Genomic DNA, 23,220 nt, shown 5'->3' on the forward strand with positions numbered 1-23,220 from the left:
GTGCCCCAATCCAAGATGGCTGCCCAAGATGGCCACCCCTGTTTGCCCCAATCCAAGATGGCGGCCTTCATACACCAATCCAAGATGGCCGCCCCCGTGTGCCCCAATCCAAGATGGCCGCCCTCATGTGCCCGAATCCAAGATGGCTGCCCAAGATGGCTGCCCCCGTGTGCCCCATTTCAAGATGGCTGCCCAAGATGGCCACGCCTGTTTGCCCCAATCCAAGATGGCGGCCCCGCCCCTCCCCCCGCACACACCTCGTGACTCAGTTTCCCAAAATCCTCTTTTATTGCCCCGGGTCCCGGCCCCGCCCCCCGCGGGGTGGGCGTGGTCAGCGCGGGGCGGGGGGCGGGGCCGGGCCGGGCGGCGCGCTGGGATTGGTCAGCGCCAGGCGGGGCGGGGCCAGGGCGGAGCCCGGGGGGCGTTTCCCGTTGACCACCAGCGAGAGGGGGGAGGGGACGCGCAGGCCCAGGAAGGAGAACGTCTGCGGGGGAGGGGAGGGACCAGTTAGAACCAGTATGGACCAGTATAAACCGGTATGGGCCGGTCAGAACCGGTGTGGACCAGTATAAACCAGTTAGAACCAGTATGAACCAGTTTAAACCAGTATAAACCAGTATAAACCGGTATGGACCGGTTAGAACCGGTATAAACCAGTATAAACCAGTTAGAACCAGTATAAAACAGTTTAAACCAGTATAAACCAGTATAAACCAATCCAGACCAGTCCAAACCAGTATAAACCAGTCCACACCAGTCCAGACCAGTATAAACCAGTACAAACCAGTATAAACCAGTCCAGACCAGTCCACCCCAGCCCAAACCAGTCCAGACCACTCCAAACCAGTCCACACCAGTATAAACCAGTACAAACCAGTCCAGACCAGTCCAAACCAGTATAAACCAGTCCACACCAGTCCAGACCAGTATAAACCAGTACAAACCAGTATAAACCAGTATAAACCAGTCCAAACCAGTCCAGACCAGTCCACCCCAGTCCATACCAGTCCAAACCAGTATAAACCAGTACAAACCAGTCCCCCCAGTCTCACCTGTCCCTGGTGCTGGTGCAGGTGCTGGGTCAGCAGCGGCTCGGCCACGCCCACCGCGTCCCCCACGGCCACGCCCCAGCTGGGGGCGGAGTTATAGACGGTGACGGCAGCCACGGCCCCGCCCCCGTCCTGCAGCCCCACCGTGCTGTGACGTCACAGAGGGGAGGAGTCAATAACGGCCCCGCCCACACAGCCCCACCGTGCTGTGACGTCACAGAGGGGAGGAGTCAATAACGGCCCCGCCCCCGTCCTGCAGCCCCACCGTGCTGTGATGTCACAGAGGGGAGGAGTCAGACAAGGCCCCGCCCCCTTCCTGCAGCCCCACCGTGCTGTGACGTCACAGAGGGGAGGAGTCAGACAAGGCCCCGCCCCCTTCCTGCAGCCCCACCGTGCTGTGACGTCACAGAGGGGAGGAGTCAGACAAGGCCCCGCCCCCGCAGCCCCACCGTGCTGTGACGTCACAGGGGAGGAGTCAACAACGGCCCCGCCCCCTTCCTGCAGCCCCACCGTGCTGTGACGTCACAGACGGGAGGAGTCAAGACAGGCCCCGCCCCCATCCCGCAGCCCTGGGACCTCCCAGTTCATCCCAGTTCATCCCAGTTCATCCCAGTTCATCCCAGTTCATCCCAGTTCCCTCCCAGTTCATCCCAGTTCATTCCCAGTTCATCCCAGACCATTCGCAGTTCATTCCCAGTTCATTCCCGGTAACTCCCAGTACAAACCAGTACAAACCAGTACAAACCAGTACAGTACTCACTAGGGCACGCCCCCGGGCGGGGCCAGCGTGAACAGGGCGCGGCCCAGCACCAGTATAACCCAGTATAACCCAGTATAACCCAGTATAACCCAGTGTAACCCAGTATAACCCAGTATAACCCAGTATAACCCAGTGTAACCCAGTATAACCCAGTATAACCCATCAATCCCAGTATAACCCATCAATCCCAGTCCATCCCAGTCCATCCCAGTACAAACCAGTATAACCAGTGCGATACTCACTAGGGCACGCCCCCGGGCGGGGCCAGCGTGAACAGCGCCCTGCCCAGCACCAGTATAACCCAGTATAACCCAGTATAGCCCAGTATAACCCAGTGTAACCCAGTATAACCCATCAATCCCAGTATAACCCAGTATAACCCAGTATAACCCAGTATAACCCAGTATAACCCATCAATCCCAGTCCATCCCAGTACAAACCAGTATAACCAGTACAGTACTCACTAGGGCACGCCCCCGGGCGGGGCCAGCGTGAACAGCGCCCTGCCCAGCACCACGCGCTGGGGGTTGGGCCCCGGCCGCAGCGCCGCGATGGGGGAGGGGCGCGGCCCCCCCGCCCCCCCCAGCGGGCCCAGGAGGGGGAGGGGCACCGGCCCCGCCAGGCCCCGGCGCCGCTTCCCGCGCAGCTTCCCCTGGGGGCGGGGCCAGGTCAGGACACGCCCACCGGAGACACGCCCACAGCCCCTCCCATTCACCCCAGAGCAGCTTCCCCTGGGGGCAGGGCCAGGTAAGGACACGCCCACCTCTGACCACACCCCTAGCCCCTCCCATTCAACCCCGCGCAGCTTCCCCTGGGGGCGGGGCCGCGTCAGGACACGCCCACAGGAGACACACCCACAGCCCCTCCCATTTACCCACACACTGCTTCCGCTGGGGGCGGGGCCGCGTCAGGACACGCCCACCTCTGACCACACCCCCAGCCCCTCCCATTCACCCGCGCACTGCTTCCCCTGGGGGCGGGGCCAGGTCAGGACACGCCCACCTGAGACACGCCCAGAGCCCCTCCCATTTACCCCAGAGCAGCTTCCCCTGGGGGCGGGGCCGCATCAGGACACACCCATCGGGGACACACCCACCTCTGACCCCACCCCCAGCCCCTCCCACTGCCCCCCAGGTGTGCCAGTGTCTCTAACAGGTGTCACACCTGTCCCCAGGTGTCCCCCGGGTCTCACCTTGGTCTCTAACAGGTGTCACACCTGTCCCCAGTGCCTCACCTGGGTCTCTAACAGGTGTCACACCTGTCCCCGTGTCTCACCTTGGTCTCTCACAGGTGTCACACCTGTCCCCAGGTGTCCCCGGGTCTCACCTTGGTCTCTAACAGGTGTCACACCTGTCCCAGTGCCTCACCTTGGTCTCTCACAGGTGTCACACCTGTCCCAGGTGTCCCCAGGGTCTCACCTTGGTCTCTCACAGGTGTCACACCTGTCCCAGGTGTCCCCAGGGTCTCACCTTGGTCTCTCACAGGTGTCACACCTGTCCCCAGGTGTCCCCGGGTCTCACCTTGGTCTCTAACAGGTGTCACACCTGTCCCAGGTGTCCCCCGGGTCTCACCTTGGTCTCCAGCAGCTGGCACACCTGTCCCAGGTACTCCACCAGGTGCCGGTGCCGCGTCCGTGGCTCCGCCCACCCCGGGGCCAGCTCGGCCGCGCGGCTCAGCCCCTCCAGCGCCCCCTGGAAGCGCTCCAGGAACTGCAGCAGCTGCAACGAGACACGCCATTGGCTGAGACAGGGCTGGGGGCGGAGCTGGGACACGCCATTGGCTGAGACAGGGCTGGGGGCGGGGCTGGGACACGCCATTGGCTGAGACAGGGCTGGGGGCGGGGCTGGGACACGCCATTGGCTGGGAGCAGCCGGGGGCGGGGCAGGGGGCGGGGCTCAGCCCCTCCAGCGCCCCCTGGAAGCGCTCCAGGAACTGCAGCAGCTGAAAGGAGACACCTGATTGGCTGGGAGCAGCCAGGGGGCGGGGCTGGGACATGCCATTGGCTGGGAGCAGCCGGGGGCGGGGCAGGGGGCGGGGCTCAGCCCCTCCAGCGCCCCCTGGAAGCGCTCCAGGAACTGCAGGAGCCGCAAGGACGCAGCTGATTGGCTGTGCTGGGACAGGGGGCGGGGCCATGCAGGGGGCGGGGCTGACAGAGGGGGCGGGGCTGGCAGACTGGGAGGGGATTTGGGGGTGATTGGTTTGTACTGGGAGGGGTGGGGAGGGGTTTAAGGGCCAGTGGGAGTGGCTTTGAGCTACAGCCCCGCCCCACCCGCTGTTCAGACCCCACCCCCCGTTGGCCACGCCCCCTCACCGTGGCGCGGTTCAGGTGCAGGTCGGGGTTCTTGGCGGCCTCGGGGTCCACGCGCTCCTGGGGGGGGAGGGGAAAGTGGGCGGGGCACCAGCGAGGGGGCGGAGCCATCAGTTTTTTATACATAAAGCGACCACACCCCCTTTAGCCACGCCCACACCGCACCTGAACCCCGCAGCGCCCCCTAGTGGCCGCAAGGCGCATTGCCTTTAATGGCATGGCCACGCCCCCATACAGTTCATTAGCATAGCCACACCTCCTGCATGCAAACCACGCCCCCAGCCCCGCGGCCACACCCACAACACCCCTCCCTCACCCTGGGCTGACCAATAGGTGCGTCCCAACCCTTGGCCCCACCCCCCAGTTTGACCACACCCCCATTAGGCCACGCCCTCGGGTTATGCCACGCCCCCCCCGACGTGACCACGCCCCCCAGGCCCCGCCCCCTCACCGCCTGGGCGTAGGCCGCGAGCGCGCGCCGGGCGCTGCCGGGGCTCTGCCCCCCCGCGAAGAACAGCGAGACGTGGGCGTTCCCCAGCACGTCTGCAACGGACAGCACACCTGAGACACCTGAGAGACACCTGGGCACACCTGGGCACACCTGAGATACACCTGGGCACACCTGGGGACACCTGGGGACACCTGGGGACACCTGGGGACACCTGAGATACACCTGGGGACACCTGAGAGACACCTGGGCACACCTGAGAGACACCTGAGATACACCTGGGGACACCTGAGAGACACCTGAGATACACCTGGGCACACCTGGGGACACCTGAGATACACCTGAGATACACCTGGGCACACCTGGGCACACCTGAGATACACCTGGGGACACCTGAGAGACACCTGAGATACACCTGGGGACACCTGGGGACACCTGAGAGACACCTGAGACACACCTGGGCACACCTGGGCACACCTGAGATACACCTGGGGACACCTGAGATACACCTGGGGACACCTGAGAGACACCTGGGCACACCTGGGGACATCTGGGGACACCTGGGGACACCTGAGAGACACCTGAGATACATCTGGGGACACCTGGGAACACCTGGGATACACCTGGGCACACCTGGGGACACCTGGGGACACCTGAGAGACACCTGGGCACACCTGAGATACACCTGGATACACCTGGGGACACCTGAGATACACCTGGGGACACCTGGGCACACCTGAGAGACACCTGGGCACACCTGGGGACACCTGGGGACACCTGAGATACACCTGGGCACACCTGAGATACACCTGAGATACACCTGGGCACACCTGGGGGCATCTGGGGACACCTGGGATACACCTGGGGACACCTGAGAGACACCTGGGCACACCTGGGGACACCTGAGATACACCTGAGATACACCTGGGCACACCTGGGGGCACCTGGGGGCATCTGGGGACACCTGGGGACATCTGGGATACACCTGGGCACACCTGGGCCCCATTTAACCCCTTCCAGGTCCCACCTGAGCACACCTGAGCCCCTCCCACCCCTGTGTAACCCTCTTCAGGTCCCACCTGGGCACACCTGAGCCCCTCCCAGCCCCATTTAACCCTTTCCAGGTCCCACCTGGGCACACCTGGGCACACCTGGGCCCCTCCCACCCCCGTGTAGCCCCTCCCCGCCCCCCCAGGTGCACTCACACCAGGACTGGCCGTCCCTCGGGTCACACCTGACCGCCGCCTCCGCCTGGGCCAGGCTCTCGCGCAGGGCCCCGCCCCCCGCGGCAGGCCCCGCCCCCCCGGGGCCGGGCCCCTCCCCCCGCGGGCCGGGCCCCGCCCCCTGCGCGCGCAGGGCCATGGAGAGGAGGCGCCGCGCCTCGGGGTCCTCCCCCTGGAGGGGAAAGGGGCGGGGTCAGCCGCGCGGGGGCGGGGCCAGGTGATGGCCACGCCCCCCCCTCCCAAAACCACCGAAAAAACAGCAGAAAACGGCCCAAAAAACACAGGAAACTCGGCAAAAAACCTCCCCAAAAACACCCAGGGACCCCAAAACCACACCAAAAAGCGCCAAAACCTCAAAATCCACCCGAAATCCACCCTGGAACACCCCAAACACCACCCAAAACCACCAAAATCCCCCCAAATCCACCCAAAATCCACCCAAGAACACCCCAAACACCGCCCAAAACCACCCAAAAACCAGCCAAATCCACCCAAAAGCGTCCAAAAACCACCCAAATCCAGCCGAAAGCCCCCAAAAACCACCCAAAACCAGGCAAATTCAACCCAAAACGCCCTTCGAAACACCCCAAAGAAATCCCCCCTCAGAAAAGCCCCAAATCCTTCAAAATCCCCCCCAAAATCCCCAGAAAAATCCCCCGAAAAATCCCCCCAAAAATCCCTCAAAATCCCCCCAAAATGCCTCAAAATGCCCCCAAAAATCCCTCAAAATGCACCCAAAAATCAAACACCCCAAAAACCCCTAAAAATTCTCCAAACCCCCCCAAGATGCCAAAAATAACCCAAAAACCACCCAAAATCTCCCTAAATCCCCCCGACGAGCGTCAAAACCCCCAAAAACCCCAAAATCCCCCCCAAAAACCCCAAAAAATCCGGTCAAAAAAACCCTCAACCCCCTCAAAACCCCAAAAAATTCCCCCGAACCCCCCCAAAATGCCAAAAACCACCCAGAATCACCCCAAATCCCCCCCAAAGACCCCTCAAAATTCCCCCGAACGGCCCCAAGAGAGCCCCAAAACCGCCCCAAACGGCCCCAAAGCGCGGTGCCCCCCCCACCTGCTGCAGGGCGCCCCCGAAGGCCTGGCGGGCGCCCCGGATGTCGCCCCTCCTCCAGCGCTGCTCGCCCAGCTGGCGCCAGGCCACGCCCAGGGCGGGGTCCAGCTTCAGGGCGTGGCCCAGCGCCAGCTCCGCCCTGGCCCCGCCCACCTCGGGGGCCACGCCCAGCGCGCGCGCCCGCAGCACCAGCGCGCGGCCACGCCCCTCCGGGGATACTGGAAAGGGGGAGGGGCGTGGTTAGGGGGCGGGGTTTAAGGGGACACGCCCTGCCACGCCCCCAAGGCCACGCCCCCCAAGGCCACGCCCCCACCGTGGATCTGCTCCATCAGCTGCAGCGTCCGCTCCATCTCGGCCACCAGCGCCGCCTGGGCGGGGTCGGGGGCGTGGTCAGGGGCGTGGTCAGGGGTGGGGTCGTGGGTGGGGTCGTGGGCGGGGTCGTGGGCGGGGCCACGGGCGGGCAGGGTGTCCCGGAAGCGGTAGAGGTCGGTCACCAGCGCCTGGGGAGGGACGGGAAAGTCAGCAGGGATGGGAGGAAAATGAGCCGAAATCAGCCCAAATCGACCCAAAAATCACCCCAAAAATCACCCCAAAATGAACCAAAATCACCCCAATAATAACCTCAAAATGAGCCAAAATCATCCAAAATATAACCCAAAATATAACCCCAAAATGAGCCAAAATCAGCCCAAAAATAACCCCAGAATGGCCCCAAAATATAACCCCAAAATGAGCCAAAATCACCCCAAAATGGACCCCAAAATTATCCCAAAATGACCCCAAAATATAACCCCAAAATGAGCCAAAATCACCCCAATAATAACCTCAAAATGAGCCAAAATCATCCAAAATATAACCCCAAAATGAGCCAAAATCACCCCAAAAATAACCCCAGAATGGCCCCAAAATATAACCCCAAAATGACCCCAAAATATAACCCCAAAATGAGCCAAAAACAGCCCAAAATATAACCCCGAAATGAGTCAAAATCACCCCAAAAACAACCCCAGAATGACCACAAAATATAACCCCAAAATGAGCCAAAATCACCCCAAAATGGACCCCAAAATTATCCCAAAATGACCCCAAAATATAACCCCAAAATGAGCCAAAATCACCCAAAATTACCCCAAAAATCAGCCAAAAATATTACCACAAAATATCTCGAAAATGACCCAAAATCACCCAAAAATCACCCCAAAATATAACCCAAAATCACCTCAAAGAAAATATAACCCCAAAATCACCCAAAATCAGCACAAAATAACCCAAAATCACCCCAAAAATCATCCCAAAAATAACTCCCAAATGACCCAAAATCAGCCCAAAAATCACCCCAAAATGAGCCAAAATCACCCCAAACTATAACCCCAAAATGACCCAAAATCAACCAAAATTCCCCCTAAAAATCAGCCAAAAATTTAACCCTAAAATGACCCAAAATCAGCGGGAATCGGGTCGAATATGACCCAAAATCAGCCCAAAATATAAACCAAAATCAGCACAAAATAACCCAAAATCACGCCAACCCAAAATAACCCAATATCAATCTAAAATCACTCCAAAAATAACCCCAAAATATAACCTAAAATCATCCCAAAGTTCACCCGAAATATAACCCCAAAATAACCCAAAATCAGCCCGAAACAGATCCCCAAATAAGCCAAAATCAGCCCAAGATACAACCCCAAACTAGCCCGAAAATAACCCCAAAAAATAACCCAAAACAACCCCAAATTAGCCCGAAAATAACCCCAAAAAATAACCCAAAACAACCCCAAATTAGCCCGAAAATAACCCCAAAAAATAACCCCCAAAAATAACCCAAAATCACCCCCAAAAAAACCCCGAAAAGAACCCAAAATCACCCTGAATCCCCCCAAAATCATTAACCCAAAATCGCCGAGACCACCTCCACAAAACAACCCAAAATGACCCAAAATGACCCAAAATACCCCCAAAATAAACCCCAAACCCCCCAGACGCCCCCCAGGGGGGTGTGGGGTGATTTTTGGGGGCAATTGGGGCCATTTGGGGAAAAGTTCCCCTCAGGATCGCCCCCTCTCCCCTCACGATTCCCCTCCCCCCCCCCAGGAGCCCCCTCTCCCCTCACGATTCCCCTCCCCCCCCCCCCTCAGAGACCCCCGGGGCTCTTTCCCCTCCCCCCGCCGGTGCCCCCCGCCCCTCCCCCCCCTCAGGGGTCCCTCCCCTCCCCCACCTCGAGCCGTTTCAGCGCCTCCTCATCGCCCCCCCTCCCCCCCGCCGCCGTCCGCCGCCGCCGCCGCCTCCTCCTCGGGCGCCGCCATGACAGCGGAGCCACGCCCACTTCCGGCTTCCCCCTCCCGCCTTTTTCGGCGAGCCGCGCTCCCATTGGCTGAGCCCGCCACCGTTTCCGGCCTCGCGCTGCCGCCCCGCGCTCCCATTGGCTGCCGCCACACGCTTAAAATGGCGGTCGGGAGGATGCCCCGCCTCTGCCTTTTGAGGCAAAGCCACGCCCTCTTATTTCCATAAAAGGTAAGGCCCCGCCCAGAAAGGCGGTGCCATGTTTCCTTTTAAGGGAAGACCACGCCCCTCCGTCTTCCCGCCGCGCTTTGGCCACGCCCCCTCTCCCGGCCCCCTCACGGTTGGAATCGGCACAAAAGTTTTCGTTTTTATTAAAAAAAAACATTTAAATAAATAAATCTTAGCTTTTTCCCCCTCAGCAAACCCGCGGTAAGTTGCACGGTGGAGCGGGATTTATTCCGGCGATCGGTGAAATGAATATATTATACAAAATATAAACACATAAACATATTAATTAAAACAACGAGGAAAAAAAACCGAAAAAAACAGAAATTAAAGAAATAAAAGCACAAAACCTCGCTGGAAACGGTGGAACTGAGAAAATCGAAATTAAAAAGCAGAAAAGAAAGGGATAAAATGGGATATTTTGGTGTTTTCCCGGCGCGGACAGGAAATAGTGGAGGAAAAAGGCAAAAAAAAATTTTAAAATTATTAAAAACAAAAATTAAGAGCGTAAACCTCGTCAGAAAGGTTTTATAGGTTTTTATTTTAATGGGGTTTATGTTTAGGTAACGTTTAAAGGGAGGGAGGGCTCGTGAGGGGGGCGGAAATCCTGAGGGCGGAAATCTGAGGCAAAACCGCCTCAAATCGGGCAAAAAAAACCTCCGCAAACTCCTTTAAAAAACCCGAACTGCTGATGAAAATCGCGAAAAGAGCTCTTTGAAGGGGAAACCTCATTAAAAAATGTCAATTAAAGGTTTAAAAGTGTGCTTTTATAGCGCCGAGATCTTCGGGGCGCGGATTCCTCTCATTCCTGAGGGGAAAAATTATCCCAGCGAGGGTAAAAGCGCTTAAAAATTCCACCCAAATCTACAAATCAATGAGAAATCGCTAAATTTGCCTTAAAATAGGAATTAAAGTACATTAAATTTGATCTGCTGGGCGGGATAGGGGCGACACGTGGCGGCGGGGGCAAATCGTGAGGGAAAATGAAATTAAAATCCGCAGGTAAAGGAAAATAAAGACGTAAAGACTCTTTAAAAAATCAAACAAATGGAGAAAAACCCAGAAAAACCCCCCAAAAAAGGGAATTTATACAGCGGCGATCCTCCAGGAGGCGTTTCCCGCCGGCGGCTCCGCCTGAGGGGAGAGAAGCGGAGTCAGAGCGGGACGGAACCGAAACCGGGGGAGGCAAATTAATGCCTCCCTTATTAATTAATCCCTCCCCAATTAATCCCTGCCCGATTAATCAATGCCGAGGAGCCCCCCCGGAGCGTTTGTGCGGCCCCCCAAATTCCGGCGGAGCCCCGAGGGAACCGTCCCCGGCCCCGCCGGGTGAAGAAGGAGCCGCGGCCGCTGCTCTGCGACGCCGCTAAAACCCCGAGCGCCCGCGGCTGGCGGCGACGGGGGGAACGCGGGTCGGGATCGCGATCGGCCGCCGTGTCGCGACAGAAACACACAGAGAAAGACAGACAAACAGAGCCTCATGACGCACACCCGCCATCTCCTCACCCAAGCGATCGCCGCGCCGGCCCCTCACAGACTGAGCGGCTCCCGCCTTCCGCAGCCAGCCCCCCTCAGCAAGGCCACGCCCCCCGCATTCCTATTGGCCGCTGGGCAAGAGAGGCGTGTGGTTATGTAAATGAGGCATGATTGATAGAGGGGCGTGACTTGCAGATGATTGACAGAAAAGGTATTGGAACCCAATGGAAGGGGCGTGGCTTGCAGGTGTTGATTGACAGGTAATGCATTAATGTAACCCAATGCAAGGGGCGTGGCCTGTAGCTGTTGATTGACATGTAATGCATTAATGTAACCCAATGCAGGGGGCGTGGCTCACAGCTATTGATTGACAGGTAATGTATTAATGTAACCCAATGCAGGGGGCGTGGCTCACAGCTGTTGATTGACAGGTAAGGCATTAATGTAACCCAATGCAAGGGGCGTGGCTCGCAGCTGTTGATTGACAAGGAGTATCAGAAGCTGATTGGCCCTCTCTAGATGGGCGGAGCCACCAACTGAATGACATCACCCACAATAAAAAGAGGCGTGGCCAAAAAATGGGGGCGGGGTACTTTATTAAAAGGGCGTGGCCGATGTGGGCGTGGCCACCTCAATCCCGCCAGGTCACCTCCACCTCGTCCGTCCGGTACCTGCGGCCGCCAGAGGTCAAAGGTCAGAGCCCGGCCAATCCCCGCCCGGCCCCGCCCGCCCGGCCACGCCCCCCCGAACCTCTGCGTGATCCCTGATTGGCTGAGCTCCGTCACCTGCCCCACCCTCAGCATCTCGCAGCCGGCCTGCGCGATCATGGCGCCGTTGTCGATGCAGTACCTGCGGGGTCAAAGGTCACAGGTGTGTCCCCGGAGGCGGGCCACACCCCCCCGAGGCAGGCCCCGCCCTCACCTGTCGTCAATGGGGCAGAGCTCCGCCCCCCGGGCCCTGCACATGCTCCGCAGCATCTCCTGCAGCCGGTGGTTACCTGCGGCGCAGGTGGGCGTGGCCGTGGGCGGGGTCCTTGGCTCCGCCCCCGCATGCAAATGGAGCCACACCCCTCGTTATGCGCAGCTAGGCCCCGCCCGTTCGGCCCTGGATGGCCACACCCCCCCCACAGGTGCGGCCGCGCCCATTGTCAGGTGCGGCCACGCCCACTCACAGGCCACGCCCACTCACAGGCCACGCCCCCCACGAGCAGCAGGTGGCGGGCGCGGGTCAGCGCCAGCGCGCGCTCGGTGACCTCGGCCAGCATGGCGAACGCCGTCTCCTGGGGGGACAGGGGCGGCGCGGGGTGACCCGAAAACGGCCCAAAACCAGCCCCAAAACCACCCAAAACTGACCCAAAAATAGCCCCAAAAATATCCCCAAAACCACCCAAAATTGATCCAGAAATGGCCCAAAAACCACCCAAAATTGACCCAAAAATATCCCCAAAAACGGCCAAAAAACAGCCCCAAAATCACCCAAAACAGCCCAAAAAACCACCCAAAAATATCTCCAAAACCACCCAAAATTGACCCAAAACCACCCAAAATTGACCCAAAAACCACCCCAAAACCACCCCAAAAACCACCCAGAAACGGCCCAAAACCAGCCCAAAAACAGCCTAAAAATATCCCCAGAAACGGCCCGAAAATATCCCCAAAACCACCCAAAAATATCCCCAAAACCAACCAAAAACTGCCCAGAAAACCACCCAAAACTATCCCAAAAATATCCCGAAAATATCCCCAAAACCACCCAAAAATAGCCCAAAAATATCCCCAAAACCACCCAAAATTAACCCAAAAATATCCCCAAAAATATCCCGAAAATATCCCCAAAACCACCCAAAAACCACCCAAAAATATCCCCAAAACTACCCAAAAACTGCCCCAGAAACGGCCCAAAAACCACCCAAAAACCAGCCCCAAAAATATCCCCAAAGATATCCCCAAAACCACCCAAAAACGGCCCCAAAAATAGCCCAAAAATGGCCCGAAATCGACCAAAAAACATCCCCAAAACCACCCAAAAACTGCCCCAGAAACGGCCCAAAAATATCCCGAAAATATCCCCAAAACCACCCAATAATATCCCCAAAACCACCCAAAAACATCCCCAAAACAACCCAAAACCAGCCCCAAAACCACCCAAAAACATCCCCAAAACAACCCAAAATTGACCCAAAAATATCCCCAAAACCACCCAAAAATATCCCCAAAATCACCCAAAAATATCCCCAAAACAACCCAAAACCAGCCCCAAAACCACCCAAAATTGACCCAGAAATGGCCCAAAAATATCCCCACAACCACCCAAAAACAGCCCAAAAATATCCCCAAAACCACCCAAAATTGACACAAAAATATCCCCAAAAATATCCCCAAAACCACCCAAAAATATCCCCAAAAACGGCCCAAAACCAGCCCAAAAACCAACCCAGAAACGGCCCAAAAACATCCCAAAAATGTCCCCAAAACCACCCAAAAACGACCCAAACCCCAATTAACCTCCCAAACCCATTAATTACCCCCAGCCCCATTAATCACCCCCAAACCCCCATTAATTACCCCATTAATCACCCCCCAGCCCCATTAATCACCCATTAATTAACTAATTAATTACCCTGTTAATCACCCCAGCCCCATTAATCACCCAATCAATTAATTAATTACCCCGTTAATCACCCCCAGCCCCATTAATCGCCCATTAATTAATTAATTCCCCCACCTGCAGGGAGAAGCAGAGATCCTCGGGCGTCGCCTCCCCCGACCCCAAAAGCTTCGGGGTCACGGCCTGGGGGGGACGAGGTTTGGGCTCAGATTGGGGGATTTCGGGTCATTTCGGGTCAGTTTGGGCTCAGATTGGGGGATTTTGGGTCAGTTTGGGCTCAGATTGGGGGGTTTCGGGTCACTTTGGGGATTTCGGGTCGTTTTGGGGTCAGATTGGGGGATTTCGGGTCAGATTTGGGGATTTTGGGTCAGATTTGGGCTCAGATTTGGGGATTTCGGGTCAGTTTGGGGGATTTTGGGTTACTTTGGGGATTTCGGGTCAGTTTGGGGATTTCGGGTCAGTTTTGGGCTCAGATTGGGGGATTTTGGGTCACTTTGGGGATTTCGGGTCGTTTTGGGGTCAGATTGGGGGATTTCGGGTCACTTTGGGGGATTTTGGGTTACTTTGGGGATTTCGGGTCAGTTTGGGGATTTTGGGTCAGATTTGGGCTCAGATTTGGGGATTTCGGGTCAGTTTGGGGGATTTTGGGTCATTTTTGGGGTCAGGTTTCAGGTTTAGGGGTCACTTTTGGGGTGGGTTTTGGGGTTTTTGGGTCGGTTTTCGGGTGGGTTTGGGGTTTTTGGGTGGGTTTTGGGGTCGGTTTTGGGGTCAGTTTGGGGTTAGTTTGGGGTCAGTTTTGGGTAGATTTTGGGGTGGTTTTTGGGGTCAGTTTTGGGTGGGTTTTGGGCTCACTTTCGGGGTTTTTGGGGTCGGTTTTGGGGTCGGTTTTTAGGTTGGTTTTGGGCTCACTTCTGGGGTGGTTTTTGGGTCAGTTTTTGGGTGGGTTTTGGGGTAGATTTTGGGGGTTTTGGGGTCGGTTTTGGGGTGGTTTTGAGGTGGTTTTTTGGGGTTTTTGGGGTGGGTTTTGGGCTCACTTTTGGGGTCGCTTTTGGGGTTTTTGGGGTGGCTTTTGGTGTGGTTTTGGGTCAGTTTTGGGTCAGTTTTAGGGTGGGGTTTGGGGTTACTTTTGGGGTGGGTTTCGGCGTGCTTTTGGGGTGGTTTTGGGGTGGGGTTTGGTGTCTGTTTTGGGGTCACATTTGGGGTGGTTTTTGGGGTCGGTTTTGGGGTCACTTCTGGGGTCGGTTTTGGGGTCGGTTTGGGTTGGTTTTTGGGGGTTTTTGGGGTGGGTTTTGGGGTGGGTTTTGGGCTCACCTTTGGGGTCGGTTTTGGGGTGGGTTTGTGGTAGATTTTGGGGGTTTTGGGGTGGGTTTTGGGCTCACTTTTGGGGTAGTTTTTGGGGTCGGTTTTTGGTGTCTGTTTGGGGTGGGTTTTGGGGTGGGTTTGGGGTCACTTTTGGGGTGGTTTTTGGGTTTTTTGGGGTTTTTTGGGGTGGTTTTGGGGTGGATTTTTGGTGTCTGTTTTGGGTAGATTTTGGGGTGGTTTTTGGGGTGGTTTTGGGGTGCCCGGTACCTGCAGGTGCGAGAGAAGCCCCGAGAAGGAAACGTCCAGGCCCTTCACCACGTAGGGCAGCGGCAGCAGGCGCCGGCCCCTGCGGGACACCACGGGGATTTGGGGTCAGTTCCAGGGATTTTGGGTCACTTTGGGGCTCATTCCAGGGATTTGGGGTCACTTTGGGGTTTGGGGTCAGTTTGGGGTTCATTCCGGGGGATTTTGGGCCATTTTGGGGTTTGGGGTCACTTAGGGGTCAGTTCCTGGGATTTTGGGTCACTTTGGGGTTTGGGGTTAATTCCGGGGGATTTGGGTCACTTAGGGGATTTTGGGGTCCATTTCGGGCTCAGTTTTGGGGTCAATTCAGAGAATTTTGGGGTCACTCTGGGGTCATTCCAGGGGATTTTGGGATCAGTTTTGGAGCCACATTTGGGGTCAGTTTCAGGCTCAGTTTTGGGGTCATTTCAGGGAATTTTGGGGCCACTTTAGGGGCTCAGTTTTGGGATAATTTCAGGGGATTTTGGGGTCACTTTAGGGGCTCAGTTTTGGGATAATTTCAGGGGATTTTGGGGTCACTTTAGGGGATCAGTTTTGGGGTCATTCCAGGGGATTTTGGGGTCACCTCTTGGCCAGCTGCTCCACGTTGTACCCGGGGCTGGGCGCGTTGGGGATCTGCGTGAAAAGGGGCGTGGTCACTCGAGGGGCGTGGTCAGCCCGGGAGGGGGCGTGTCCCGCTGGATGGGGGGCGTGTCCCGCTGGGAGGGGGGCGTGTCCCACCTGCAGCAGCCGGGCCAATCGGTCGATGCAGTTGCCCACGGCCACGTCCAGGGTCTCTCCCAGGATCCGGTACCGGCGCCGCGCGTAGGCGATCACCTGCGGGGACACGGGGGCGTGGCTATCGCGATAGGGGCTGTTCCCGCCTCCGATATCGCGATATCGGGCATATCCTCCCCCTCCCATCGCGATATCGGCCATTCCCGCCCCCTCCCGTCGCGATATCGGGCATTCCCGCCCCCTCCCGTCGCGATATCGGCGGTTTCCCCGCCCCCCCATCGCGATATCCCGCGATCGCGGCCATTCCCGCCCTGCCCCCGCCCCCTATCGCGGCTCTATCGCCCCCTATCGCAGCCTATCGCCCACTATCGCCCCCTATGGCGGCACCTGGGTGTTGCCGCCGCTGACGTAGAGCACGAGCGGGTCGGGGGCGGGGCCGAGCGCGCGCCCCATCTCGATGTGCCCCACGCAGTGGTTCACGGCCAGCAGGGGGCGCCCCCACAGCTGCGACAGCGTCCGCGCCACGGCCGCCACCACCGCCAGGGGGGAGCCCATGCCCGGGCCTGCCGGTGTCGAGAAAAAAACCCCCCGTCCCGGTCAGTGGGAGCGTCCGGGGAACCCCAAAAAACACCCCGAACCCCCCCGGGGTGTATGGGAGCGTCCAAACCCCCCCCCGGGTTGAATGGGATGGTCCAATCCCCCTCCCAGAGGTGAATGGGATGGTCCAAACCACCCCCAGGGATGAATGGGATGGTCCAAACCCCCCCGGAGGTGAATGGGATGGTCCAAACCCCCCCCCCGGAGGTGAATGGGATGGCCCAAACCACCCCCGGGGATGAATGGGATGGTCCAATCTCCCCACGGGGTTGAATGGGATGGTCCAAACCCCCCTGGGATGAATGGGATGCTCCAAATCCCCCCGGGGGAGAATGGGAGCGTCCAGAGCCCCCCAAACCCCCCCAAATCCCCCCAAAACCACCCGGGACACCCCAAAAACCCCGTGGGAACCCCAAAAATGCCACAGAAAGCCCCCAAACCCCTCAGAATTCCCCCCAAATCCCTTCAGGACACCCCACAAACCCCATGGGAACCCCAACCCCCCCCCAAAACCCCTCGGGACACCCCAAAAAAACCCCTGGGAACCCCAAAACCTCTTGGGACGCCCCAAAACACCCCCTGGGAACCCCAAATCCTCCTCAGAATCCCCCCAGAAACCCCAAAACTCCCTCAGAATCCCCCAAAAAACCCCTGGGAACCTCAAACCCCCCCAAAACCCCTCGGGACACCCCGAAAACCCCACTGGGAACCCCAAATCCCCCTCAGAATGCCCCCAAAAAACCCTGGAAACCCCAAAACCCCCCAAAAACCCCACGGGAGCCCCAAAAACCCCCTGGGATCCCCAAAACTCAGATCTGAGGGGGCTGTGTGTGATCTCTACGGGCTCTGCGGGGTCCCGGCCCGGTCCCGGTGCCGTTCCCGGTGCCGTACCCTTGGTGAAGGCCACGCCGTCGATGTCGCGGGGCCGCAGCCCGGCGTCGCGCAGCGCGGCCCGCACCAGCCCGAGCAGCACGGCGCGGTGGTGCCGCCCGGTGGGCCCGGGGGCGAACCCTGCGGGGGGGGGGGGGGGGGGGGGTTAGCACCGGGAACGGCACCGGGGAACGGGGGGGGGGGGAGGGGGAAGTGACGTCACCGTGTCCCGGCGGCGTGACGTAGGTGGCGCGGCGGTTGCTGAGGACGGCGCCGTCGCGCACCACGCCGGCGCCCACCTTGTTGGCGGAGCCCTCCAGGCCCAGCACGGTCGGCATGGCGGCACGCCGGGGCTCCCCTCCCGGTGCTTCACCTCACGCCGCCGCCGCCGCCTCACGCCGCTTCTCCCGCCGCTCCGCTACGTCACTTCCGCTTCCCGCCTTTTTCTCCGACCGTCCGCGCACAAAGCGTTTCCGGTTCCGGCCACGCCCCCCCTCAGCCGACCGGCCAACCCCCCTCACGCTCCCCGCGCGCGCGGAGCCGCTCGCGCCGCTGCCGCCGCCGCTGATTGGCCCCGCGGGCTGAGGTACGGAGCGCTCTGATTGGTCCCGCGGGCTGAGGCACGGCGCGCTCTGATTGGTCCCGCGCGCTGAGGCACGGCGCGCGCTGATTGGTCCCGTGTTCTGAGGTACGGAGCGCGCTGATTGGCGGAGAGGCACCGCGGAGGGGAGGAGGCGGGTTTAACCGGGAGAGCGGCGGGCGCTGATTGGTTACAGACGGAGATGATTGACAGCAAATGGCGGGGAGCGGAGGGTGCGGGTTGGCCGCGGTTCGGGCCCGGTTCGGAGCCGATCGCTCCCGGTCCCGGCCCCGGTTCGGGCCCGGTTCGGCCCCCAAGGCCGCACGTGGCGGCGGCGGGCTCTGATTGGCTGGCGCAGCGTGAGGGGGATGCGCGCTCTGATTGGTCGGGCTGTAAGGGGAGGCGGGTGTTAATGCCACGGCGCGCTCTGATTGGCTGGGCTATGAGGGGAAGGTGGGAGGGCCTTAAACCCCGGCGCGCTCTGATTGGCTGGGCTGTGAGGGAAGGTGGGAGGGCTTAAAACACCGGCGCGCTCTGATTTGCCGAATTGTGGTGGGGAGGCGTGGCCTAAAGCTTTGGCGGGCCCTGATTGGATCGCGCTGACGATGTCATTTTCCCTCACCGGCGTAGGGGCGGGGCTTGCAGGCGAAAGGGGCGGGGCCAGCGCCATGCCGAAGCGCGGGAAGAAGAAGGAGGAGAACGGGAGCGGGGATGAGGCCGGTGAGTGCCCAGTATAAACCAGTTTAAACCAGTTTGAACCGGTTTAGACCGCTTTAGACCGGTATGAACCGCTTTAACCCGCGGCCCCTCCCCCGCAGGCCCCGCCCCCGCCAAGGCCCCGAAGGCGTCGCCGGCCCCGCCCTACGAGGACCCGCCCACCCGCGAGACCACGCCCGACGGGCGGCGCTGGACGCTCAAGGTGACGTCATGGAACGTGGACGGGCTGAGGGCGTGGCTGCGCAAGGGCGGGGCCAAGGTGAGCGGGGGCGGGGCTTGTGGGGGACAGGGGAGGGGCCTGCTGGGGGCGTGGCTGCGCAAGGGCGGGGGCCAGTGGGGCGGGGCGGGGCTTGTGAGGATGGGGAGGGGCTTGTGGGTGTAGGGGCGGGGCTTGTGTGTATGGGGCGGGGTTTATTGGGACAGGGCGGGGCTTGTGAGGAAAGGGAGGGGTTTATGGGGACAGGGGCGGGGCCTGTGGGGATTTGGGAACGGCTTGGAGGAGTGGGAGGGGCTTGTGGGCATAGGGGCGGGGCTTGTGCTGCTGGGCGGGGCCAACCCCAGGTTCTAAAGGGGTTTTTTACCATTTTTGGCCAATTTTGGGGGCGTTTTTTACCATTTTTGGGTGGGTTTGCCTCCCCAGTGGGTTCAGGAGGGGTTTTGGGGTCATTTTGGGGTGGTTTCGTTGGGTTTTTTCCCCATTTTTGGGTGAACTTTGGCTGTTTTCTCACCGTTTTTTCCCCCGTTTTCGCCGTTTTTTCTCCTTTTGGCTCGTTTTTTCGCCGTTTTTTCACCTTTTGGCTCGTTTTTTCGCCGTTTTCGGCCGTTTTCGTGCTCTCCCAGTGGGTGGAGGAGGAGGCCCCGGACGTGCTGTGCCTGCAGGAGACCAAGTGCGCGGCGTCGGCCGTGCCGCCCGAGGTGCGGGCGCTGCCGGGGCTGCCGCACCAGTTCTGGTGCAGCGCCAAGGACCGGCCGGGCTACAGCGGCGTGGGGCTGCTGGCCAAGAGCGAGCCGCTGGACGTCACCTACGGCATCGGTGAGAGCCCCAAAACGGCCCCAAACCGCCCCGAAAATGTGTCCGTAACGAACCCGAATACACACGGGAATGTGCCCCAAAATCGCCCAAACTGTGACCCCAAAACTGCCCCGAAATTGCCCCAAAAATCTGCCTGGAGTGCACCAAAATCTGTCAGGGAATGTGACCAAAAATCGTCCCAAGTGTGACCCCAAAAGTGCCTGAAATCGCCCCAAAAATCTGCCTGGAGTGCACCCAAATCTGTCAGGGAATGTGCCCCAAAACTGCCCCAAGTGTGACCCCAAAAGTGCCCCAAAATTGCCCCAAACAAACCCAAACTGACCCTAAATTACCCTCAACATCCCAAAACTGTTCTGAATTGCCTCAAAATCACTCCAAACCACCCCAAACCACCCTGAACCACCCTGAACCACCCCAAACCGCCCCAACCCACCCCAAAACCACCCCAAACCGCCCCAATCCAACCCAAACCGCCCCAAAGCACCCCAAAACCACCCCAAAACCACCCTGAACTGCCCCAAACTGCCCCAAAACCACCCCAAAACCACCCCAAAAGTGAACTCTGAACCCCCCCAAAACCACCCAAACCCACCCCAAACCAATTCAAAACTACTCTGAACTGCCCCAAAACCACCCCCGAACCACCCCAAACTGCCCCAAAATCACCCTGAACTACCCCAAAACCACCCCAAAACACCCCAAAACCGCCCTGAACCGCCCCAAAATGACTCCAAACCGCCCCAAAACCACCCCCAACCGCCCCAATCCAACACAAACCACCCGAAAACCACCCTGAACTGCCCCAAAAACACCCCAAACCACCCCAAAACCGCCCTGAACCGCCCCGAAACGACCTCAATCTGCCCCAAAACCGCCCTGAACTGCCCCAAAACCACCCCAAACCATTGCAAACCACCCCAAACTGCCCCAAAATCACCCTGAACCCCCCCAAAACCACCCCAAACGCCCCAAAACCACCCCAAACCACCGCAAAACCACCCCAAAACCACCCTGAATTGCCCCAAAACCGCCCTGAACCGCCCCAAAATGACCCCAAATCACCCCAAAACCTCCCTGAACTGCCCCAAAACCAACCCAAAACCACCCCAATCCAATCCAAACCACCCCAAAACCACCCCAAACTGCCCCAACCCACCTCAAACCACCCCAAAACCGCCCTGAACTGCCCCAAACCGCCCCAAAACCACCCCAAACCGCCCCAAACCCCTTCCTCCCGACCCGCTCACCCCCTTTCCCCCCCCCCGTGTCCCATCCCAGGCGACCCCGAGCACGACGCCGACGGCCGGGTGGTGACGGCCGAGTTCCCGCAGCTCTTCGTGGTGTCGGCCTACGTGCCGAACGCCGGGCGGGGCCTGGTGCGTCTGGAGCCGCGGCAGCGCTTCGACGCCGCCTTCCTGTCCTTCCTGCGGCGCCTGGACGCCCGCAAGCCGGTGCTGCTGGCCGGCGACCTCAACGTTGCGCACGCCGAGATCGACCTGTGCCACCCGCGCGCCAACCGCGCCAGCCCGGGCTTCACGCCGCAGGAGCGCCAGGGCTTCACGCGGCTCCTGGAGGCCGGCTTCGTGGATTCCTTCCGGCACCTGTACCCGGAGGCGCGCGGCGCCTTCACCTTCTGGACCTACCTGGGCGGCGCGCGGGCGCGCAACGTGGGCTGGCGGCTGGACTACGCCGTGCTGTCGCGGCGGCTGCTGGGCGCGCTCTGCGACTGCAAGATCCGCAGCGCCGCGCCCGGCAGCGACCACTGCCCCGTCACGGCGCTGCTGGCCGTCTAGGCGGGGCGGATCTGGGCCGGAACCGGGCAAAAACGGGCAAAAAACGGGGTTCTGGAGAGCTGTCGGGTTTTGTCGGGGGTTTTTTTTTTCGGCCCGAAATTGGCTCAAAATGGCTCAAAATGGATCAAAATTGCTCCAAAATCAGCTCAATTTGACCCAGAATTGGTTTGGAACGAGTCCAGGAAAAATTGGGTTGGGTTGGGTCAAAATTGGCTCAATTTGGCCCAAAATTGGCTGAAATTTGACCCAAAATGGCTCAAAATTGGGGTTTGACGGCTTTGATTGGACGTGTTTTGGTCAAAAATTGGCTGAATTTGACCCAGAATCGGTTTGGAACAAGTCCAGGAAAAATTCAGTCAAAATTGGCTCAAATTGGCCCAAAATTGGCAGAAATTGGCCCAAAATCGGCTCAACTTGGCCCAAAATTGGCTCAAAATGCCTCAAAATTGGGGTTAAACACACCTTTGATTGGACGTGTTTAGGCGCAAAATTGGCTGAATTTGACCCAGAATCGGTTTGGAACAAGTCCAGGAAAAATTCGGTCAAAATTGGCTGAAATCAGCCCAAAATTGGCAGAAATTGGCCTGAAATTGGCCCAAAATCACTCAAAAGTTTGATGAAGTTTCCCGCTTTCATTGGGTGTGTTTTGGCCCAAAATCAGCTCAACTTGGCCCAAAATTGGCTCAAAATGGATCAAAATTGGGGTTTGACGGCTTTGATTGGATGTGTTTTGGTCAAAAATTGGCTGAATTTGACCCAGAATCGGTTTGGAATGAGTCCAAGGAAAATTCGGTTGGATTTGGGTCAAAATTGGCTCAAATTTGGCCCAAAATTGGCCCAAAATCGGCTGAAATTTGCTTAAAATGGCTCAAAATTGGGGTTTGACGCCTTTGATTGGACGTGTTTAGGCGCAAAATTGGCTGAATTTGACCCAGAATCGGTTTGGAACAAGTCCAGGAAAAATGGGGTTGGATTGGGTCGAAATTGGCTCAATTTGGCCCAAAATCGGCTCAATTTGGCCCAAAATTGGCAGAAATTGGCCCAAAATTGGCTAAAATTGGCTCAGAATCGCTCAAAGTTTGAGCAGTGTTGTCCCCTTTTAACTGGATGTGTTTTGGCCCAAAATCGGCTGAATTTGACCCAAAATCTCTTTGGAACGAGTCCAGGAAAAATTGGGTTGGATTGGGTCAAAATCGGCTCAATTTGGCCCAAAATCGGCTGAATTCGGCCCAAAACGGCTCAGAGTTGGCTGCTGATGACGTCATCGAGGCCGAGACGGCGTCGGATGCTTTTAATCAGGTGCTGACCCAAAATGCCCCAAAATTGACCCAAAATGTCCCAAAATCCACCCAAAATGTCCCAAAATCGACCCGAAATGTCCCAAAATTCACCCGAAATGTCCCAGAATGTCCCAAAATCTCCCCAAACTGACCCAAAATTGACCTAAATTGACCCAAAATGTCCCAAAATTGACCCAAACTGACCCAAAATTGACCCAAATTAACCCGAAATGTCCCAGAATGACCCAAAATCTCCCCAAATGGCCCCAAAACAGGGTTCCGATGACGTCATCATCCCCTCGGGTCACGCCCCGCCCTCCTTTTTACCCAAAATCCCCCGAATCTGCCCCAATTTGGGGCCTGATGACGTCATCATCCCCCCCCCCCCGTTTTTACCCGAAATCCCCGGAATCTGCCCCAATTTGGGGCTCTCAGGTGCTGCCGCCGCTGCTCGGACACAAAATCCCCCGAAACGTCCCCAAAAACTTGCCCCGCCCCCCCCTTTAGGCCCCGCCCCCTTTAGACCCCTCCCTTTAGCCCCCTCCCCCCTCATTTTAATAAACTTGAATTTTGGGGTG

The 23,220-nt window shown here is 58.4% G+C and overlaps 3 protein-coding genes across 3 annotated transcripts; 1 reads left to right on the forward strand and 2 right to left on the reverse strand.

The window, feature by feature from the left end:
• Positions 1–275: 275 nt before the first annotated feature.
• On the reverse strand, positions 276–9,245 carry TTC5 (tetratricopeptide repeat domain 5). Its single transcript, XM_038126640.1, has 10 exons — positions 9,078–9,245; positions 7,173–7,359; positions 6,863–7,077; positions 5,771–5,960; positions 4,569–4,660; positions 4,121–4,177; positions 3,381–3,527; positions 2,274–2,461; positions 1,053–1,197; positions 276–484 (listed from the first exon to the last, which is right to left on the reverse strand). The coding sequence occupies exons 1-10, from the start codon at positions 9,228–9,230 to the stop codon at positions 332–334; spliced, it is 1,527 nt and encodes a 508-aa protein (XP_037982568.1). The 5' UTR covers positions 9,231–9,245; the 3' UTR covers positions 276–331.
• Positions 9,246–10,501: 1,256 nt separating this feature from the next.
• LOC119696795 (O-sialoglycoprotein endopeptidase) lies at positions 10,502–17,699 on the reverse strand. Its single transcript, XM_038126642.1, has 11 exons — positions 17,463–17,699; positions 17,261–17,380; positions 16,160–16,335; positions 15,776–15,871; positions 15,621–15,670; positions 15,020–15,098; positions 13,568–13,633; positions 12,032–12,122; positions 11,765–11,840; positions 11,594–11,692; positions 10,502–11,514 (listed from the first exon to the last, which is right to left on the reverse strand). Exons 1-11 carry the CDS (start codon positions 17,575–17,577, stop codon positions 11,475–11,477), a joined length of 1,008 nt encoding a protein of 335 aa, XP_037982570.1. The 5' UTR covers positions 17,578–17,699; the 3' UTR covers positions 10,502–11,474.
• Positions 17,700–17,734: 35 nt separating this feature from the next.
• Positions 17,735–21,378, forward strand: APEX1 (apurinic/apyrimidinic endodeoxyribonuclease 1). Its single transcript, XM_038126643.1, has 5 exons — positions 17,735–17,927; positions 18,450–18,539; positions 18,638–18,795; positions 19,377–19,569; positions 20,848–21,378. Exons 2-5 carry the CDS (start codon positions 18,488–18,490, stop codon positions 21,360–21,362), a joined length of 918 nt encoding a protein of 305 aa, XP_037982571.1. The 5' UTR covers positions 17,735–17,927; positions 18,450–18,487; the 3' UTR covers positions 21,363–21,378.
• Positions 21,379–23,220: the final 1,842 nt, after the last annotated feature.

The sequence above is a fragment of the Motacilla alba genome, unplaced genomic scaffold, assembly GCF_015832195.1.
Source record: "Motacilla alba alba isolate MOTALB_02 unplaced genomic scaffold, Motacilla_alba_V1.0_pri HiC_scaffold_35, whole genome shotgun sequence".
NCBI classification, from domain to species: domain Eukaryota; kingdom Metazoa; phylum Chordata; class Aves; order Passeriformes; family Motacillidae; genus Motacilla; species Motacilla alba.